Source organism: Mustela erminea, chromosome 2, assembly GCF_009829155.1.
Source record: "Mustela erminea isolate mMusErm1 chromosome 2, mMusErm1.Pri, whole genome shotgun sequence".
In the NCBI taxonomy this organism is placed as follows: domain Eukaryota; kingdom Metazoa; phylum Chordata; class Mammalia; order Carnivora; family Mustelidae; genus Mustela; species Mustela erminea.
Window position 1 is genome coordinate 155,193,993 of NC_045615.1, and position 19,454 is coordinate 155,213,446.

The 19,454-nt window shown below is 36.6% G+C and overlaps 1 protein-coding gene across 4 annotated transcripts in view; it reads left to right on the forward strand.

Moving 5' to 3' along the window:
* The window catches only part of SLC4A4 (solute carrier family 4 member 4), a 345,711-nt gene extending 342,178 nt beyond the window's left edge, over window positions 1-3,533 (forward strand). For 3 of the 4 annotated variants that reach the window (XM_032334538.1, XM_032334539.1, XM_032334536.1), the window contains exons 24-25: window positions 2,098-2,177; window positions 2,904-3,533. In XM_032334538.1, the coding sequence (XP_032190429.1) occupies window positions 2,098-2,177; window positions 2,904-3,009 (186 nt within the window). In that variant the 3' untranslated portion in view covers window positions 3,010-3,533. Of the gene's footprint in view, window positions 1-2,097; window positions 2,178-2,903 lie in introns of those variants that run through there. The other variant, XM_032334537.1, reaches the window with a different exon arrangement.
* Window positions 3,534-19,454: the final 15,921 nt, after the last annotated feature.

Consider the following 19,454-nt stretch of genomic DNA (forward strand, 5'->3'; position numbering starts at 1 on the left):
ACTCTAAGTCCCCATGTCCTCCATGCTATTTGTTATGCTCCACAAATAAGTGAAACCATATGATAATTGACTCTCTCTGCTTGACTTATTTCACTCAGCATAATCTCTTCCAGTCCCGTCCATGTTGCTACAAAAGTTGGGTATTCATCCTTTCTGATGGAGGCATAATACTCTATCCCCAGGGGTACAGGTCTGTGAATCACCAGGTTTACACACTTCACAGCACTCACCAAAGCACATACCCTCCCCAATGTCCATAATCCCACCCCCTTCTCCCAAAATACCTTCTTTTAGACCCAGATGCTTTTCAAAGTCAACTGATATGTTATGGGGAAAAAGGATAGTTGAGACACTTTTATTTTCATTTGACAATGCCAGTGCAACGTCAGCAAGAGGTTACCATGAGAAGTTGGAAATGAATGGTTTATGAAAAATAGGTATATTAGTTATCTGTTGCTATGGAGCAAATTACCACAAAATTTAGCAGCTTAGAACAACAAACAAGTATTTTCTTACATAGTTCCCGACATTCAGGAATGTAGGAGCAGAGGATTTAGGTGGTTGTATCTCCAGGTCTCTGGTGAGATTGCAGACAAGCTTTCGGCTGGAGCCAAGCTTGAAGACAACAGGAACTGGGATCTGCTTCTAAACTCAGGCAGAAGGCAACTGGGAGGAAGTTTCAGTTCCTTGGCCCATGGGCACCTCCGTGGGGCTGCCCGTCATGTAGTTGCCCCCAGTGCCAGTGAGAGCAGAGAGAAAAACCAAGACAGAAACTGCACTTTTTGATAACTGAATCTCAGAAGTGACCTGCCATCCATCCCTTCTACCATGTTCTGTTGGTCTCAGGCAGACCAACCCTGGTACAGTGTGGGGAGGACTTACACAAGGACGTGAATACCAGGACGTGCAGGGAGCAGCGGGGGTTCATCCTGGAGGCTGGCTGCCACACTGGGTTTAAAGAGTCTCAGCTTTGGTGTTCAAGCCATAAACCCGTAACTTGTAACTGAGGCTAATTTCTTTTCAGTCCTATCCACGGGATTTAGTTAATATTTCTTTTCTGAATTCAAGCTCCTCAAACCATATCCTGGCTTCATTTTTCATATTATTAATGCTAGAGAATAAATAGCAAAATGAAACTGAGAAAGGGACATGGCACATATGTCTTCTGTTGGCATCATGACCTGGTATAGCTCTTCTAAGTAACGTTTAAAGGCTGCTTCAAAAATAAAAAATTTTTAAAAAAGCACCACCAGCTAGAACTTGAGGCTCCTGGAAAAAAGTTTATGGCAAATTGATTATTTAGTGCTAGTTGTTATTCATCTCCTCAAAAACCCATCAGGAGGATATATGGAAAATGGGTATCATATTAGAAATTTACTTAAGCAAAATATCTTTGATCATTCTAACTGAAATTATTTCTAATGTCGTATTAATCTTTTATAATCCATGAAAGAACAAAATTGATAGTAGAGGTGCAGGATAATTAAATTCCTCACAGTCTGTTTCTCCCCCATGAATAACAGCAGGACAAAACTGAGGATGCTGAAAATGAAAGGAAATCCAAGGGCAAAGACCTAAGACATTAAGTAGATGATCTAAAATTGATTGGCCTCCAACCCCTTCATGGAAGAAAACAACAGTGGTCCGTCCCAGCATACCTAGGGGAAATGAAATAAACAGATTGTTATCTTGGTCACATAACTTCGTTTCTCAGCTCAATATGATATCTCTGGAAATTGTCTAGTGGTGCCTGTGTGGCTCAGTTGGTTGAGCATCTGACTCTCGATTTCGGATCAGGTCATGATTCCATGGTCGTGAGATCAAGCCCAGCTCCACGCCCAGCGGGGGGGGTGTCTGCTTGTCTCTCTCCTTCTGCTCCTACCCCTGCTCATGCATACACACTCTCTCTCACGGTCTTTCTCTCTCAAATAAATAAAATCTTAAAAAAAAAAAGAAAAAGAAAAAAGAAATTGCCTAAACTTGCTTTCTCTTTCCAATTGTCATGCATGAATTTTTATGAAGATTTTTATTTTTACTCGAACTTTATACGTTAGCAAAGAGTACTGTTCACAATTTAAAAAAATTTTTCTTTTCCAGGAGAAAGATCACCAACATTCCTTGAACGCCACACATCATGCTGATAAAATTCCTTTCCTTCAGTCACTCGGTATGCCAAGGTAAAGGACAAGTCCGTGTTTTATGTTGTTCTGTGGGATGATTGCCCCACAGAAATGTAGTCCACGGCAGATTATTGGCTGAACGCCTTGTTTTCCTTCCTGGCCACAAGCTATCTTGAATCAATTACTCAATGCCCGAACCTCGCCCCAGCTTTTATGTAGGAAGTATTCCGAGAGATCTACTATCCTTAAAAGTAATGGAAGCATTCACTATCGTTATGGTAAAGCCCAGGACCAATGTTTGCTTTTATCATTTTCACATCATCTCTGATTTAAGGGATAGCTGCCATTTTCTGGCAGCTCTCCGGTAGTTTTCTTCCCCAGTCTTAACACGGCTCTAGACATTTCAGATCCTCCTTGATTTTCCAAAAAGCAAAAGCTCAGAACATTTTCTTCATGTAAGTCTCTTTGTCCTTTGATTTCTGACAGTATCACCCAGCTGGCAGTCCTCCTTCTCGGTTTTTGTGTTTTTTTTGTTTTGTTTTGTTCTTAATCTAGGTGTGAATGCTTATGAAATTTTCTACTTGAATCTCTTGACTCTTGTACCTTCATCCCATTTAAAAATGTTTGCTTTGAACACAGAGAGAGTAGATAAGTAAAGAGGACAGACGACACGTTCTGCTTCTGCACAATGCACATACATTTGACAAACGATAAAGGGAATCTGATTTACTTACTATTTATTTTCTCTTTTCTCTCTCTCTCTCTCTTTTTTTTTTCCTCTAGTCCTCCTAGAACTCCAGTAAAAGTTGTGCCTCAAATTAGGATAGAACTTGAGCCTGAAGACAATGATTATTTCTGGAGGAGCAAGGGAACAGAAACTACATTGTAACCTGTTTGTCTTTCTTAAAACTGACAGTTTTTGTTGTTAATGTTCTTGGGTTTTGTCTAGTTGTTTATTTTTTAATTTTTGTTTTGTTTTGGGTTTTGGTCATTGGCCAAATAATATAGCACTCACTCTGCTTCTCTCTTGCATAGGTAAAATCAAGACAATAGTTCACCGTTCCTTAAAAACATCTGAAGACTCCCCTTTTCTTTTCATATTTTCAGATGTGTCCTCTGACAACCAGATTCCTTTGTCACTCAAGACACGCACAGACCCTGTCCTTTCCCTTTATTAAGCAGAGGGCAAAAGCATTAACAATTTTGTAACACCTTTGATTAAAATATTGAAGGAACTTACAACTTTAGCTTTGGAGCTGTGCTTACTGGCTTGTGTGCCTGTCTGGTAGAAGAAACCCTGACCTCCAGGCAGAGTCCTTCCTTGCTTTTAGAGCTCTCCAGGACTGGAAAAAAAAGTGCTGCTATATGCTAACTTGCTCTTGCTTGTCAGCCCTAATCTTAGAGTTATCAAAAGAAGAAAAACTCAAGGTACTTTACTCCCTGTAGAGAACTATTGCCATCATTGTAGCAAGTGCTGGAATATCCCTTTTTCCTATGCAACTTTTTTTAACCCTTTAATGAACTTATCTGTTGAGTACATTGAAGAATATTTTCTTCGTAGATTTTGTTGTTTAAATTATGGGGCCTAACCTGCAACTTATTTTTTGTCAATTTTTTAAACTTTTTTTTAATTACTGTAAAAAAAATGAATTTTTTCCTGCAGCAGGAAACATAGTTTTGAGTAGTTCTACCTCTTATTTGTAGCTGCCAGGCTTTCTGTAAAAATTGTATTGTATATAATGTGATTTTTACACACACATACACACACAAATACACAATCTCTAAGGTAAGCCAGAGGGCTGGATCAGATTAAAAACACCATGTTTCTTAGCATCCATTTTTCCCTTTCTTTAAAAGAAACTTACTGTTCTATGAAGAGACTGGGGGAGAAGGGAGAAGCTCTTATGTAATGGGCATAACTGACGTTTTGGTAATAGTAATATCTGGGCATAGATGCTGATTGTATTACCATGTCAATGTCCTATGCAGTATTTTTAGACATTGTTTTCATTTTGAAATATTTGTGTGTTTGTGTACATACTCTGTGTGTGGCTGGTGCACATATGTGCAAAGTTGGGGAGACAGAGTGAAGGTAGGGGATGGGCAAAATTATCCAGCCTCTTGTGTCACTTTTCATAAAACCCAAACCACATGTGAAAAATTCATCAGAGGTCTAAGAGACTTACTATTATGCAAATGAGGGTAAGTATAATTTTATTGCGGGATAACATCATTGATCCAAGAGCTCATACTTATAATACAAAATCCATTGGAATATTAATAGATAATTTACTTATCTGTACAGTGTTTATGGGACTGCAGACTGATCTGCACACACACACACACACACACACACATTTTAAAATGCTTGCACATGTTTTTATGATGGAAAGGCAATTATTCCTCATGAGTAGGACATTTAGAATATATGTGTATGTGTGTGTATGTACATGTATTTCAAAGTATCATATTGAAAATTAGAAAAAAGAAAATTAGCACTTTATTAACCAAATTTAGCATGTAATTTAAATGTAATATTTTAATAGACATTATGTATTGTGAATCTGCATTAAGAATAACACTTTAAACATTAAATTCATAATTTTGGACTCATATAATCATATTTGTGATCCATCTAAATTAAATATATATAACTAAAACAGATTGTTGGAGGAGTACCAGAAGCAGGATGAAACCATGTATTTTGGTTTCGTAATATGCACATAGTGACTCCCATTCACTCTCATATTAATTAAATTATAATTCAGTCCCCTTAAAATTTTGATTATAAAACTTTAGTACCCTGAATTGTCGCTTACTTTTATAGTATCTGATAATCTTAAAACTTTATCCAAATTAGACATAAATGACCTGTAATTTTTTCATTAAAATGGAAACAGCAAATTACATATTATTTTAAAACCTTACATGCCAAGTTCTGGCATCAGATTTGTATTTAGAGCTATTCTTTAAATGATTATATCATCTAGTTCTTTCATTACTGCAGTATAAAATTATAAGAAGCTTTTCCTTTTTCTTTACCAAGGGAAGCATCAATATAATGTCTAAGAGCCATGCATAAGTTTAGCCTGACCTATGATCTTGTTAAATTAAAGACACTTTTGTTCACATTTATAAAGGCCCTGTATGTAATACTTTATTTTTCTGATCATGAATCAAGTATTTGAGGATTTCTGCCTCTCTCCATCTCTTTCAAAGAACTCCTGAAGCAACTTAACTCAATATTTAAGCCTTTGAGTAGATCTAAAGGCTATCTGCACCTCCACTTATGATCTATATTCTGTGACCAAAGGTTGAAATTCATGATATGAATGCAGAACAGTACCTTCCATTTGCTCAAAGTAGCAGTTAATAGCAAACCCTTTCAATATTTTGGAACCCAGAGAAGCTTTTAAAAAATCATTACTTTCAGAGGAGTAGGAGTAGTTACCAAATAAGCACGCACAACCCGCAGTCCATCCAGAGCCATCAGATCATCTGTATTTTAACTGAATTTACTCATTTTCTGAGAACTAACCAGACTGTGGGATGGTTTTATTTCTATGTAAACTGCACACACAGAATATAGTACAATGAGGAATTTCTTTTCCTGATGTGAATATGGAGACATGAAATACTTGAGCTGTTAGGAGTACAAGACTAAGGGTACACTCCCAGGATATCAAGCAGAAGTCCTGTGATTGTACAGACTTACTGTTGAAGAGATCACTGGGCCAAGAGTTGGCCTTATCTAAGGACATAAAGGCCTCTGGTTTTGCATTTGAAAGAAAAATCTCTTGGAGACACTGCTTTCCTTGATAAAGATCACGCTTTTCTACTGTGTGAGACAGGGGCCTGGAATCTGAACTATTTTCTGTGCCATAGGCTGTAGTGTTCCTGCCTCTTCTTCCAGTTAAGCAGTGGAGTGGGGGTGGGAGATGGAGGCTTCAAGATGTACAAAAATAAAAAACAAAACCCTCTCTGATCAGACCCCTACCACAGAAAATGGGGGGTAGGATGAAGTAATTATCTGCTCTTAGTAATTCAGTTTGGGTATATGTTATGCACATGCACCAACACACACAGAGTCAATCTTTTATCAGCTATAATTGCTGTTCAATACAGAGAACAATTGTCTTCCGAGTTTTTTTTTTTTTTAACTGTGTTAAAGTACTTGAAATGTATTGACTGCTGACTATCCTTTAAAAACAAAATGAAACCATTTGAGCTGTATTACAGAGGTTGACATTGTTCAGGGATGGGACAAAGCTTTCTTCAATTCTTTTCCTACCACTTAATGATTTTGGTACAGGAACTTGAGATTTTCTTATTTATTCCGTGATAATTTCACATCTACTCTTCACAGCATGAATATAAAGCCCAGTGGCACCAAACGGCTGAATACAATCAAATGATACTTTATAACACTTGGCTGACCAATGGGCCTTGGGACTTTTCAGACGATGATTTCATTGAGTTTCATTGCAGCTTGAAATAAAAAAGTTTTATGATATACATCAACCAGTCAAGTTGTGTTTTGACCGGAAATTTGGATATGACCTATTTCTTAGCTCATTTCTCTGTGCTCTATGGGTACATAAAAAAATCCTGAATTCTGTTTCCCAGGCAGATAATTGCAACTCAGGGCTAAAGTCATCCAGTGAAACTTTTAGAGCCAGAAGTTAACTTTGTCCCAGTCCTACAATGTGAAAAGAGTGAATAGTTGCCTCTTTTTAGCCATTTTCATGGCTGGTACATATCTGTACACCTTACTTTTCAGAATCAATACGCACTTTCAGATATTCTTATTTTTATTCTCTTAAGTCTTTATTAACTTTGGAGAAATGATGCATCTTTTTATTTTAAATGAAGTAGATCAACATGGTGGAACAAAATGATAAAGAACAGAAAACATTTCAATATATTACTAATGATTTTTTTCCAATATAAAACCTAAATTCCTATAACATTATAGTATTTTACAGTTTTATGAAGCTTTCTATTGTGACTTTTATGGAATTAAGAGATGAAGAAGATGAGATATTTTAGCATTTATATTTTTCAAAATTAAATGTATACTTAAAATAAAGTAACTTTATGCATTTATGAGTGTCAAGTGCTTCTGTTCAACCCTTCAAATAATTATCAAGTGCCTGTTATTTTACTCTTTGGGTATTACCAGCAATACAAAGATTTGAGTAAGTTAGAGTCCCTGACTGGCCTCAGATGGCTTTTTAAAATTCGAGATAGGAGGATAAGATGTGTCCAAATTATATAAAATAAGACATAGTAGGAATTGTCTATATAAGTATTAATGAAGTAGAATAATGCAAGGGTTCAAAGCAAAAAAAAAAAAAAAAAAGTCCATCTAAGAGCAATGGAGCCAGTGGTATGATTGACTAATGAATGGATAAAGCAGAGTCAGTATTTCTTTATAATGGAATATCACTTAGGCTTCAAAAAATTGAAATCTTTCCATTTTCAATGACATGAATGGAGTTAGAGAACAGTATGCTAAGTGAAGTAAGTCAGTCAGAGGAAGACAAACACCTTATGAGCTCACTCACATGTGAAATTTAAGAAAGAAAACAGATGAGCATATGGGAAGGGGGAAAAGAAAAAAAGGAGCGAGAGAAACAAACCATAAGAGACTCTTAATGATGGAGAAAAAATAGGGTTGATGGAGGAAGGTTGGTAGGGGTGGACTAGTTGGGTGATGAGTATTAAGGAGAACACTTGTGATGAGCACTGGGTGTTGTATATAAGTGATAAGCCACTGATCTCCACTCCAGAAATTGATATTACACTGTATGTTAAATAAAATTTAACTTAAAAAAAAAAAGTTGAATGGCTAAAAAGGATGCGACATTCTCTTTAGCCATTCATATTTATATATATATATATATATATATATATATATATATATATAAAATCATCCATTCATCTTTTTCCCATTCATCTTTTTATTTTCATCTTTTATATATTTAATCTTTTATATTCATCTTTATATTCATCCATTCATGTTTATCCTTTCATATATATATTATCTATATCTATATTTATAAATTTATAAATATATTTATATATAAATATAGATATATATAAATATAGATATATAGATATAATATAGAATATTACTCAGCCATCAAAAAGAATGAAATCTTGCCATTTGCAATGACGTGGATGGAGCTAGAGTATTAAATAGAGAAAGACTAAATAGAGAAAGACAAATACCATATGATTTCACTCATATGTGGAATTTAAGAAACAAAACAGATGAAACATATGAGGGGGGGAAAAAAGAGAGAGAGGGAAACAAACCATAAGAGACTCTTAACAATTGAGCAAACTGAGGGAGGAGGGTGGGAGGTGCATAGGGGATGAGCTAGACGGGTGATAGGTATTAAGAAGACACTTGTGATGAGCACTGGGTATTGTATGTAAATGATAAATCACTGAATTCTACTTCTGAAACCAACATTACACTGTATGTTAACTAACTAGAATTTAAATAATTTTTTTTTTTTTAAAAACAATGGAATGGTTTCATTGAAAAAGTAGTGTGGTTGCCCTTTTAGGATTTTGTTCTCTCATTCATCTGTCTTTTTCTGCACAAAATGAGAAGGTGGAAAAACTCACTTCAAAAAAAGAATATGAGGCAGTACTGAATGCTAGAGACCTAATCAATACGGACATTAGTAAGTATCAGAACCAGAGCTTAGAATGTTGATTATAAAGATGCTAATGGGGCTTGAGAAAAGCATAGAAGATAGTAGAGAATCCCTTTCTGGAGAAATAAAAGAACTAAAATCTAACCAAGTTGAAATAAAAAAAGCTATGAGGTGCAATAAAAAAAAATGGAAGCCCTTACTATTAGGATAAATGAGGCAGAAGAGAGAATTAGTGATAGAGAAAATCAAATGATGGAGAATAAAGAAGCTGAGCAAAAGAGAGACAAATAACTGCTGGACTAGGAGAGGAAAATTTGATAGATAAATGATACCATAAGATGAAGCAACAGTAGAATAATTGGGATCCAAGAAGAATGAAGAGAGGGGAAGAAGGTATATTGGAGCAAATTATAGCAGAGAACTGCCCTAATTGGGAAAGGAAACAGCCATCAAAACCCAGGAGGTACAAAGAACCTGCCTCAAAATCAATAAAAATAGGTCCACACCCCATCATCTAAGAGTAAAACTTAAAAGTCTCAGAGATAAAGAGAAAATCCTGAAAGCAGCTTGGGACAAGAGGTCTGTAACCTACAATGGTAGAAATATTAGATTGAGAGCACAGAGACCTGGCAGGCCAGAAAGATATATTCAGAGCACTAAACGAGAAAAATATGCAGCCAAGAATACTATATCCAGCTATGCTGTCATTGAAAATAGAAAGAGAAATAAAAACCTTCTAGGACAAACAAAAACTAAAATAATTTGCAAACACCAAACCATCCCTACAGGAAATATTGAAAGGGTTCCTCTAAGCAAACAGAGAGCCTAAGAGTAACAGACCAGAAAGGAACAGAGACAATATACAGTAGCAGTCACCTTACAGGCAGTACAATGGCACTAAATTAGTATCTTTCAATAGTTACCCTGAGCATAAATGGGCTAAATACCCCAATCAAAAGACACAGGGTATCAGAATGGTTAAGCAAAACAAGATGCAGTGATATGTTGTCTGCAATAAACACATTTTAGATCCAAAGGCACCTCTAGATTTAAAGTGAGGAGATGGAAAACAGCTTACCATGCTATTTGTTATTCTTCTTTTATAAAGTTAGTGAAATATGCCATTTTCTTGAATCCATGGTGATGTAGATAGTTAATTCTCAAAGAAAAAAAAACTGCTAAGGGGTGCTGGTGGCATGATCAGCAAAGTGTCCAACTCTTGGTTTCGGCTCAGGGCATGATCTTGGGGTCCTGGGATCAAGCACTGTGTTGGGCTCTGTCTTCAGTGCAGAGTCTGCTTAAGATTCTCTCTCCCTCTCCCTCTGCCCCTCCCTTGCTCATGCTCTCTCTCTCTCTTTTTCTCTCTCTGTCTGAAATAAATATTTTAAAATACTGCTAAGCACAAGCACTTATTAAAAAATAATTATTCAAATGAGTGAGATCTTAGAATGGTACTCCTCAGAAGATACATGACATATACTTCTTCCTGCTGGGCCTATTCAGGCTTCTATCCAGTATCTACAATTCTCCCGGAAACTTCAGTTCAGCCCCAAGTTATAATCTGAGAGTGGTTGTTGGTTGCGGGGGGTGGGGAACAAATGGAAGGGAGGAGAAAGAACCACTGGTAGCAGTTAAAAAGTGCCTTGGGGGAAAAAAAGATAATGAGACAGAGACATTAGCTATAACAATCTTTCAGTCTGAAAACTTAGTGTAGAGGCAATAGCTGAGGCGAAAATGGGGTTTGGATTTTATCACTGACCTGGAAAAGCAACAGAAGCCATACCCTGAATAGCCAATATGGGAGAATTTGACTAATTCTTCAATGTACCCACAGAAAATTCTAAATATTGTCATGTGTACCAATACCTGAGTCAAGAAATTAAGATCAAATTGTATTTAGGTAAGTTATGGGGAAAAAAAAAAGGCACTCCAGCCACTCTTTTCTACGTTCCTTCACCTGCCTGACTCACCTGAGAACAGGGAAGCAAAGTGCTGAGACCTCTGAACTACCAAGCCTTACGGCCTTCAGGTCTAGGCACCACAGCTTGAGCACCAGAGCTTTGGAAGAAGAACTCAAATCCTCCCACAGAATCTGTTTAAATTGACCTTATTCTAAATGCCTGAATGTGTTAAGCTTGGTCATCTCAGAACACAGGACATGCGAAATAAGAGAGGAAGTTACTGATAGGAAAACTGAGATAGCAAGATTGAATAGCTTTATTCTGGTAGGAAGAGAGAAGATATTTTTACAACTACAAAATAAACTTAAGAATTTAAGAATCAGAGGGTACCTAAGTGGCTCAGTCGGTTAAGTATCTGACACTTGATGTCAACTCACGTCTTGATCTTGGAGTTGTGAGTTCAAGGCCAATGTTGGGCTCCACACTGGGTGTGGCACCTACTTAAAACAACAACAACAACAACAACAACAACAACAAAAAACTCGGGCTATTTAGTACAGGGGCAAGGACACCACAAGTCTAAGGGCAAATGTGTTGATTTTATATTGCCATGATTAAACTGATTACATGTCTTGCCTATTGAAAATATATACTCCTTATTCTGTCTGTTTGCTTAAACAGAGAGCCTACAAGTAACAGACCAGAAAGGAACAGAGACAATATACAGTAGCAGTCACCTTACAGACAGTACAATGGCACTAAATTAATATCTTAATGTTATTTGACACTCTCTCTTTTTAATGAAACTGACTTCTGTACAAATTGGTGAACCAAGATTTCTCCTTTCCAAGACTCCATTAAAATGATTGTAAAGGAATAAAAGAATTATGGAAAGTGGCACAAGTGGACCAGAGACCCCACAAATTCTAATGAAAGGCAAATGCATGTCTAGATGATGAAGAAAACTGCAGGAAGCTGAAGCTTAGAACATGTGCAGAGGAGGATACAGTTAACACCGTGGTTGGCCCAGAGAATCTCAGTAAATCTCAGACTCGGACATTGCAATGGAACTAGGGATGGGAATGGGAAGTGGGGCTGGCTGAGAATGGATAGTAAGGGATGTGTGTATGCCTAGAGCACTTCCTCTCCTGCCTCTGCTTGTCAGTCAACCTAAAGTCCAGCTCTTATCCTTAGGTTAAAAAAAAAAAATCAGAGAGTTATTCTCTTAAGTTAATTGAACAAATTGCCTTAGGAAAAAGCGGGAACACCTGTTTAAAAACAACAACTTTGTTATTTGACATTAATGAATAATTATCTTTCCGTACACTGAGGCAAGGCCTGAGAGTCAACAAGACATCCATTGGCAAAAAGTTCCCTATCAAATTTTTTTATTCTCGTTCTAAAATGTGGAGATATGTATGGGCAGTAAGAATCACAAAACATGTGAAGAAATCCTTTAAACATGACTGAGAAAGACAAAGATTAATAGAAAAGATTAATCCTATGAAAACAAGTATTTCAGGGACTAGAAGAGTCTTTTAAAAATCATTGTAATTTTCTTTATACTTGAATAAAACACTACCTATACAAAATTTGAATAGGATCATTTAAAGGAGAACAAAGAAAAGAAGAGAATACTTCTATTAAATGGAAATTTAAAGTACCATTCCAATTTTTTTTTTTTACAAACAGAAGATTTGGAAGATAAGGTTTATAAAAATCCCAAAATAGAGAAGCAAAAATAAAAGAGAAAATGTGTTAGAAAAGGCAAAAGGTATCAATCTATAAAATAGAGAAATTTTTTCAGAAATGAAAGTACATGTGCATCTTCAGATATAAATGTGAACAACAAATAATTATATACGTGTAACATTGTGGAATTTCAAGTAACCAAGAATAAAAATTTCAAAACACAAGACTAAGAAGAATATCTTAAAGTTGTCCATAAAAAGAGTCCTCCTACAGAGAAATCAAAACCAAGACGACAATCTTTTCAAAAGCAAAATTGGATGCTAGAAGATAGAGTGCAGTGTTGTAAAATTTCTGGAGGAAAGTGATTTTAAACCTGAAGTTCTATTAACAAAGTATAAGGAAGAATAAAATACTTAGAAATCATGAAATTCCAAACAGTTTATCTTCCCACTCACCTGTTCTTAGGATATTACTCAAGGATATACCTCACTATGATTCAAGTGAGAAAGAATCAAGGTCACAAAACAATCAACTGAACCTTGTTAAATAGTAAAGTCCCAGAATAGTAGGTGTGCATCAGGCGTAGAGAGCAACCAATCAATACTAAAGCAGAAGGTTGGAAGGCTTTGGGAAAGGACATAGAAAAACTACTCCATGGAACAGCTCAAATGACTGGAAATTTGAAAAGCTTGAGTATAAATTGAAGGCATTGAAAAAAAGGGGCAATTAGAAACTTCTGGAAAAATAAAAGTTGTACAAGAAAGTCATGCTCCAAATACTAAGAAATCAATCCAAATTGGAATAAAAGGTAGGAGACGTCAAGGAAAAAAATACACTAGATTCCAAGAAAGAGTAAGAATCCGAAAGATATTGGGAATATGGTAAAGAAGGCATATATTATTTTGCAATGAGAAACTCTAGGAAAAAAAAAATTTTAAATACTGTGTGAGCAGTAAGTACTCCAAATATGTTGTAGACTCATTTTTTTTTTTTGAGCTATTAATGGAGTGAGTGTAAGGAAAGAGGTTTTACTCTAACTTGACATTCTCCTTTGAGTGACTCAGGTGTAATTATTTTATATCCAGTATATTACATCCAGTAATTTACATTCAGTAATTACATCCCACTACTTGGGTTTATTAACATAGTCATAATGTTATATTATGTACTATGTATTATTTGTACTATGTATTATATAGTATATAAATAATAATAAAATAATATATAATATATATCATATATAAATAATATATAATATATATTATATACTTATATTATATAAATATTATATAATAATAGTATATAATATAAATAATATTATATAATATATATAATAGTATATAATAATATATATTATATACTAATATTATATAATATAAATAATAATAAAATGAATTACATATATTATATATAGCCATAATATATATTATATTACTATATATTATATATAGCCATAATAGAATATTAGCATAGTCATAATAATGGAAATGTGTTTTTTGGTTTCAACATTTAAAAAATGTTCAGGAACCATATGCCAATGAGATTACCCATGACCATGTACGTAAAAGGCAACTGACAGAACGTTGGGAATGGCAAGAAAGAAAAGATGGGGATGGGTGCAAGGGCACTGTGTCCATCAGCAATGTGTTTGGACAAACTAATAACTCTTAATTTGGGCTTAAAGAGTCTGGGGTTAGGCAGCTTCTGGGTATTCCTCCCTGTGTAGGTACTGTCAGAGCTGGCGTCTCTGTAATTCTCTCAGTTGTTTGATTCGTGTTCAAAGAGAGCTGTTGCATTTTCAGAAACATCAGAACAGGAAGAAGCAGGGAGAGAGACCAAAGATTTTTCCCTCCTTGGGCTTTGTCTTTGTATTTGGCAAAGGAAGTTCCATCCCATCGGCTCCTCCTGTGTGTTGTTGGGCAGATCTGACTCACCCACCATGTTTCCATCAATCACTGTCTAAAGGGAATTTGATTAGCGTCTCCTGGGGGTTAGGCTAGTGTTGGGGTCTATCGTTCCTGAGCTCAACATGTCTCAGTCTAGCACCTGAACAAGCTGGAGTTGGTTTGATGCGGTGGGAAGAACGGTGGTTTAAAGGTGAAATACCACCTTAACGTGTTCTGTTTTTTTTTTTTTAATTTTTTTAAAATTTATTTTCAGCATAACAGTATTCATTGTTTTTGCACCACACCCAGTGCTCCATGCAATCCGTGCCCTCTCTAATACCCACCACCTGGTTTTGAACAGGAGCATCGTCTAGTAGTGGGAACACTCTTGTATTCTTTTACCCTATAGAACCTGACCTTGTATGTCAGATGGACCTGGTAAAAATGTAGCTCAGCCGGGATGATTTCTTTTTTTTTTAAACACTTTTTTTTTTTTAAAGATTTTATTTATTTATTTGACAGGCAGAGATCACAAGTAGGCAGAGAGGCAGGCAGAGAGGAGGAAGCAGGCTCCCCGCAGAGCTGAGAGCCTGATGTGGGGCTCGATCCCAGGACCCTGAGATCATGACCTGAGCCGAAGGCAGCGGCTTAACCCACTGAGCCACCCAGGCGCCCCCAGGATGATTTCTAACATTGAGATTCAGTGATAGAATTGTCAGGGGCTATGCTGGTTAAGCATTGGCAGCTCTGGAGCTTCAGTTATTGATTAGGTTTCTCAATGGGCAGACACAGCTGCTGACTTGGGATAGAACTACAAGTATCTATGAATTAGTGGATTAGTAACTATATAGGCTGTTTTTAAAGGATCAGCTTTTTGAAGGGTGAGACTGTGAGAGATACTATGATTAGAAAGCGCTGAGTCTATTTTTGATGCCATGATATACATATCCTTCTCCTAAATACGTAGCTTAATAGAAAATGTATCTTTTTTGTATAATGCTTCTAGAATACTGTGAAAGCTGACATCTACAATGTGAATATGAGTTAGGTTTAACATTTCAGTATCTTAATTATTTATTATCTAAGATGGGAAGCTTGTGTATTCCATTAACAAGCTACAAGATGATGCTGTTGGGTTATTTATGCATCTGTGAAGGGCAACACTGGTAGGCTACATTTTCTTTGAGTGTAGGGTTTAAGAAATCAGACATTTCAAAGACTTGGAACAGCTGAGTGTGTGGGTGATTTGTATGGAAGGATGCAGTGGTTAGGTCTCAAGGCTTTGGAGTCTTACAAAACCTTCTGAGTCTGTTTCTCGTCTGTACACAGAGACAATAACAATATAGTATTTATCTCTTAAAGTGGTCGTAATGAGAAACACATGTAAGATATTTAGTACAGCACCTGTCAAGAATCATACCCCTTCTATTCATATTTTAGAAATTCAAAGTATATAATAATTTGAAGAAAGCCTGAGATGAATTGTATATGCATGATTGCCAAAAAGCTGCTCCCAAGCAAATTAATACTTTTCTTAGGATTTTCGTAGAGAACTTCTAAACTACTTGAAAATTAACTGCTTTCAAATATTTAAAAGCACTTTTAGAGTGATGGTCCCCACAGAAACAATTAATAGACTAATTATAAAGTTCCCCCATCTATTTCTTAAAGTATATTCCCTGAAAACCTTCACTGGACCATTATTTATTTAACAATCACTTATATAGTCTCACTGTGTGGTAGGCAATATTCCCAATGCTTTACAAATATTAATCTGTTGTCAAAACAACCCAGTAAGGGACGCCTGGGTGGCTCAGTTGGTTAAGCAGCTGCCTTCGGCTCGGGTCATGATCCCGGTGTCCTGGGATTGAGTCCCACATCGGGCTCCTTGCTCTGCGGGGAGCCTGCTTCTTCCTCTGACTCTGCCTGCCACTCTGTCTGCCTGTACTCACTCTCTCTCTCTCTCTGACAAAATAAATAAAATCTTTAAAAAAAAAAAAAACTCCAGTAAGAGAGGTACCATTGGTTTTCCATATTATAGTCTGAGAAACCAAGGGATAGAGAGGTTACGTAACTTTGCCCTTAATTGCTATCATGCTGCAGGGTGCTTCTCAGCACTCCGTCAGGACCCAGGCTCTATTCTAGTTGTGTTGGCTATTGACAGTCACAGGGGAGTCCTTCCTCAGATATTTCCTTTGGCCACAGGAAGCTACTTTACCCAAGATTATTCCCTTCCCTCAAGAGCAACCCACCGCCAATACCCCTTACCTCAATTCAGAACATCTCTGAAAGCCATTCCAGCTACTGAGCAACCATGGGGGTCAGCTGCAGCCTTGTTGCAACTATGTCATACTCTAACTCATCTTTCCAATCAGTCATGTTTTCTTCACTCCCTGTGTGTTCATCCTGAGAGCACCCTCCGAAAGTCTCCTGCATGGAAATCTCTGCCTCGGAGCCTGTCTCCTGGAGCCCAACCTAAGACAATCATCTATCTAATAAGTGGTAGAGCTGACTGGAACAATCTACTTCCAGGATCTCTCCGCTTAACCACTAAGCTGTACTAATACATTGTAACAATTCGCTTTAAGGATATGCTTTGTAAAGTCAAAGTTTTCACTTAAGAAATATCCCATAAGACTGATTTTTTAGTAATCCATTTTTCTTCCCTATTCACCCAGGTGGGCAAGGTTGTTGATGCTGTTCCTTTCTGGATAAATATTCTGAGACCTTTCAGCTCTGCTAGATCCGCCTACCATGACAAGTCAATGGACTCAACAAGGTCCTCTCTGACTAAGATGACAAATACATACCTTTAGTGGTAGTTTAGAAGCTAAGAAATAGCTCTACAGTCAAGGCTTCTTCACATCCTCTTAGACACTCAAGATTTTTGAGTTTCTGTGACACCATGGGAGTAAATTTAGTTTTCCAGTTCAAAACAAGCACAATGTGCTGATGGTTCTAGTCTTTTATAGTAGGTATTCCATCTCTCGGGCATTTCATTAGGAATACTTCTTGATCCCAAGCCAAAGTGGGAACCTGTTGAGCTAAGCTTCCACAAGTCTCTTCCCACCCTCAGTGATGTCATGAGAACCCAAGAAAGCAAGCCTGATTCTCCCAACACTACATTTTAGTATTTATTCTTCTACCACAATAGAGTGACTCATGTTCTCAGCCAACAGCTAAAGCATCTGTTGGGTGAGGTGGGTGCTACAGGGCTCAGGTTTATCTTTCAAAAGGTCAATATGTTCAGAAAAGCTCCAAAAGAGGAAGAAAAGCCCTATCAGTTGGCTCAGGAAAAATTACATTGAGGAACAATGGCTTCAAAAACTCATAGTTATAACAACAAAGGTGTATTTCTGCCTTCTGCAACAAGTCCATTACAGGTTGGTGGCACTCAGCTGCATGTCATCTTTGCTTCATAAGCCAAGGTAAAGGAATGCCCCATCGGTGCATATAGGGGAATTCATGGCAGAGTGAAAATAGAGCAAAAGAGAAGCATGGATAACTTCTGCTCATATTTTATTGTTTCAAGCAAGTCATAGGACCAAGCCGGAGGTCAACAAGGAGGGATACTTAACCCTTCCTCAGATAAAGATAAATGAAGAATAGTATAAAACATGATTTATGCAGTTCCAAATTTTATTCAGATATTCTGCTTCCCTCCCACTGCACACAAAATACATTCATTTCCCTCCCAGAGGAGAAAAAACTCAAAACTTCAGGAATAGCATCAAGATGAAAGTAAACCATTTTGGGATTGTTTTTACCACATCAGGTCTGAGTGAGGTTTCTCTTCAGTGAGGGACCCACACATCCTCAAGTCAATGATAGAAGACAGAAAGGATAATTGCAACACATATTCCCTTTCAGAAAGAGAAATAATGAAAGGCATAAAGCAATTATGAAATTACAGTGGGTAAATTTTTCAAGAATGTTCCCCCACCCCAACCCCCAAGAATAAGGAACATTCATTGAACCCCTCTTCCATTCTCAGAGAATAAGCTCCCAGGCTGTTATTCTCTGTGACTCTTGGCTCAACTCTCTGGAAAGTTCCTCTTTCTCCCATGTCCTTCTTGGCTACAATTGAAGAGGACATTGGAGAATATGTCTTCCTTGGGGACCAGGCCAGTTTCTCAGGCTACTTCCACTACATGGACTATTGGGTCCCATAAGGGTCATTTTTAGTCAAGATTAGTCACAATGCTACTTAGTCCCAACTAGTACAATGAATTAGACTCTTTTATTTGATTCCTTCCAACATCATGTGCCTATAGCCTCATCCTCTATTCTTTTCAAGACATGCCTCTCTCTCTCTAAACTTAATTATGGGTGACTTTAGCTAATCAAGTTCCTTAGAAGTGGGAGTCAAGTCATTCCTTTAATCTCTTACCAATGAACTATTTTATCCAACTGAAAGGACTCCATATTAATTAATTCAAACATTGTAACAAAGAATATAATGACCATATATCGGATTTGGTCCTTGAAATGAGGTCAGTTTTACTCGCCCTTTTGTAGGTCAAACACCCTCTCAGTTTTGCCTTTTATGTTTAGGGAAGAGAAACAAATGTATCTTTCAACTCTATTGCCTTTTATCTCTGATTGTAAATTGAAATTTTTTTCCTTAAATTAATCTGTCTTATAATATATAAGAAGTAAGGTGTGTATAAGAAAACTAATTAATCATTGAACCTACATAAAAAACTAATGATGTACTATATGTTGGCTAGCTGAAAAAAATTTAAAAAATAATAAAAAAGAAGTAAAGTCTGCCACTAATTTTGTATGTCAACCTCTATACCTACAACTAAAATCCAAGGATCACTCAATATATTAACTATCTCCCAAGTAAATACAAACAACAGTCTTACCAAATGTTTTGCCAGTGCATAGTAAGGATTGTCATCTCTCCAGAAACAAAGTTTCTTTATTGCCTACTGACTGTCTCCTGAACCAATGTCACATAGCTTACTTGGATTTTCGTTAGGTTAGCACTGCCTTTCAGGTACCAATTTCTACATAAACCAGTTTAAACTAAATAATGCTATGCTAACAAATAACTTAAAAATCTCAGTGGATTTTAACATCAAAGATTCATTTCTCAGGCTACTTACCAATATGGTCCTCCACCAGGTCATCTTCATTCTATAGCCCAGGTTGATGGGGCACCTCTATCTAGACACC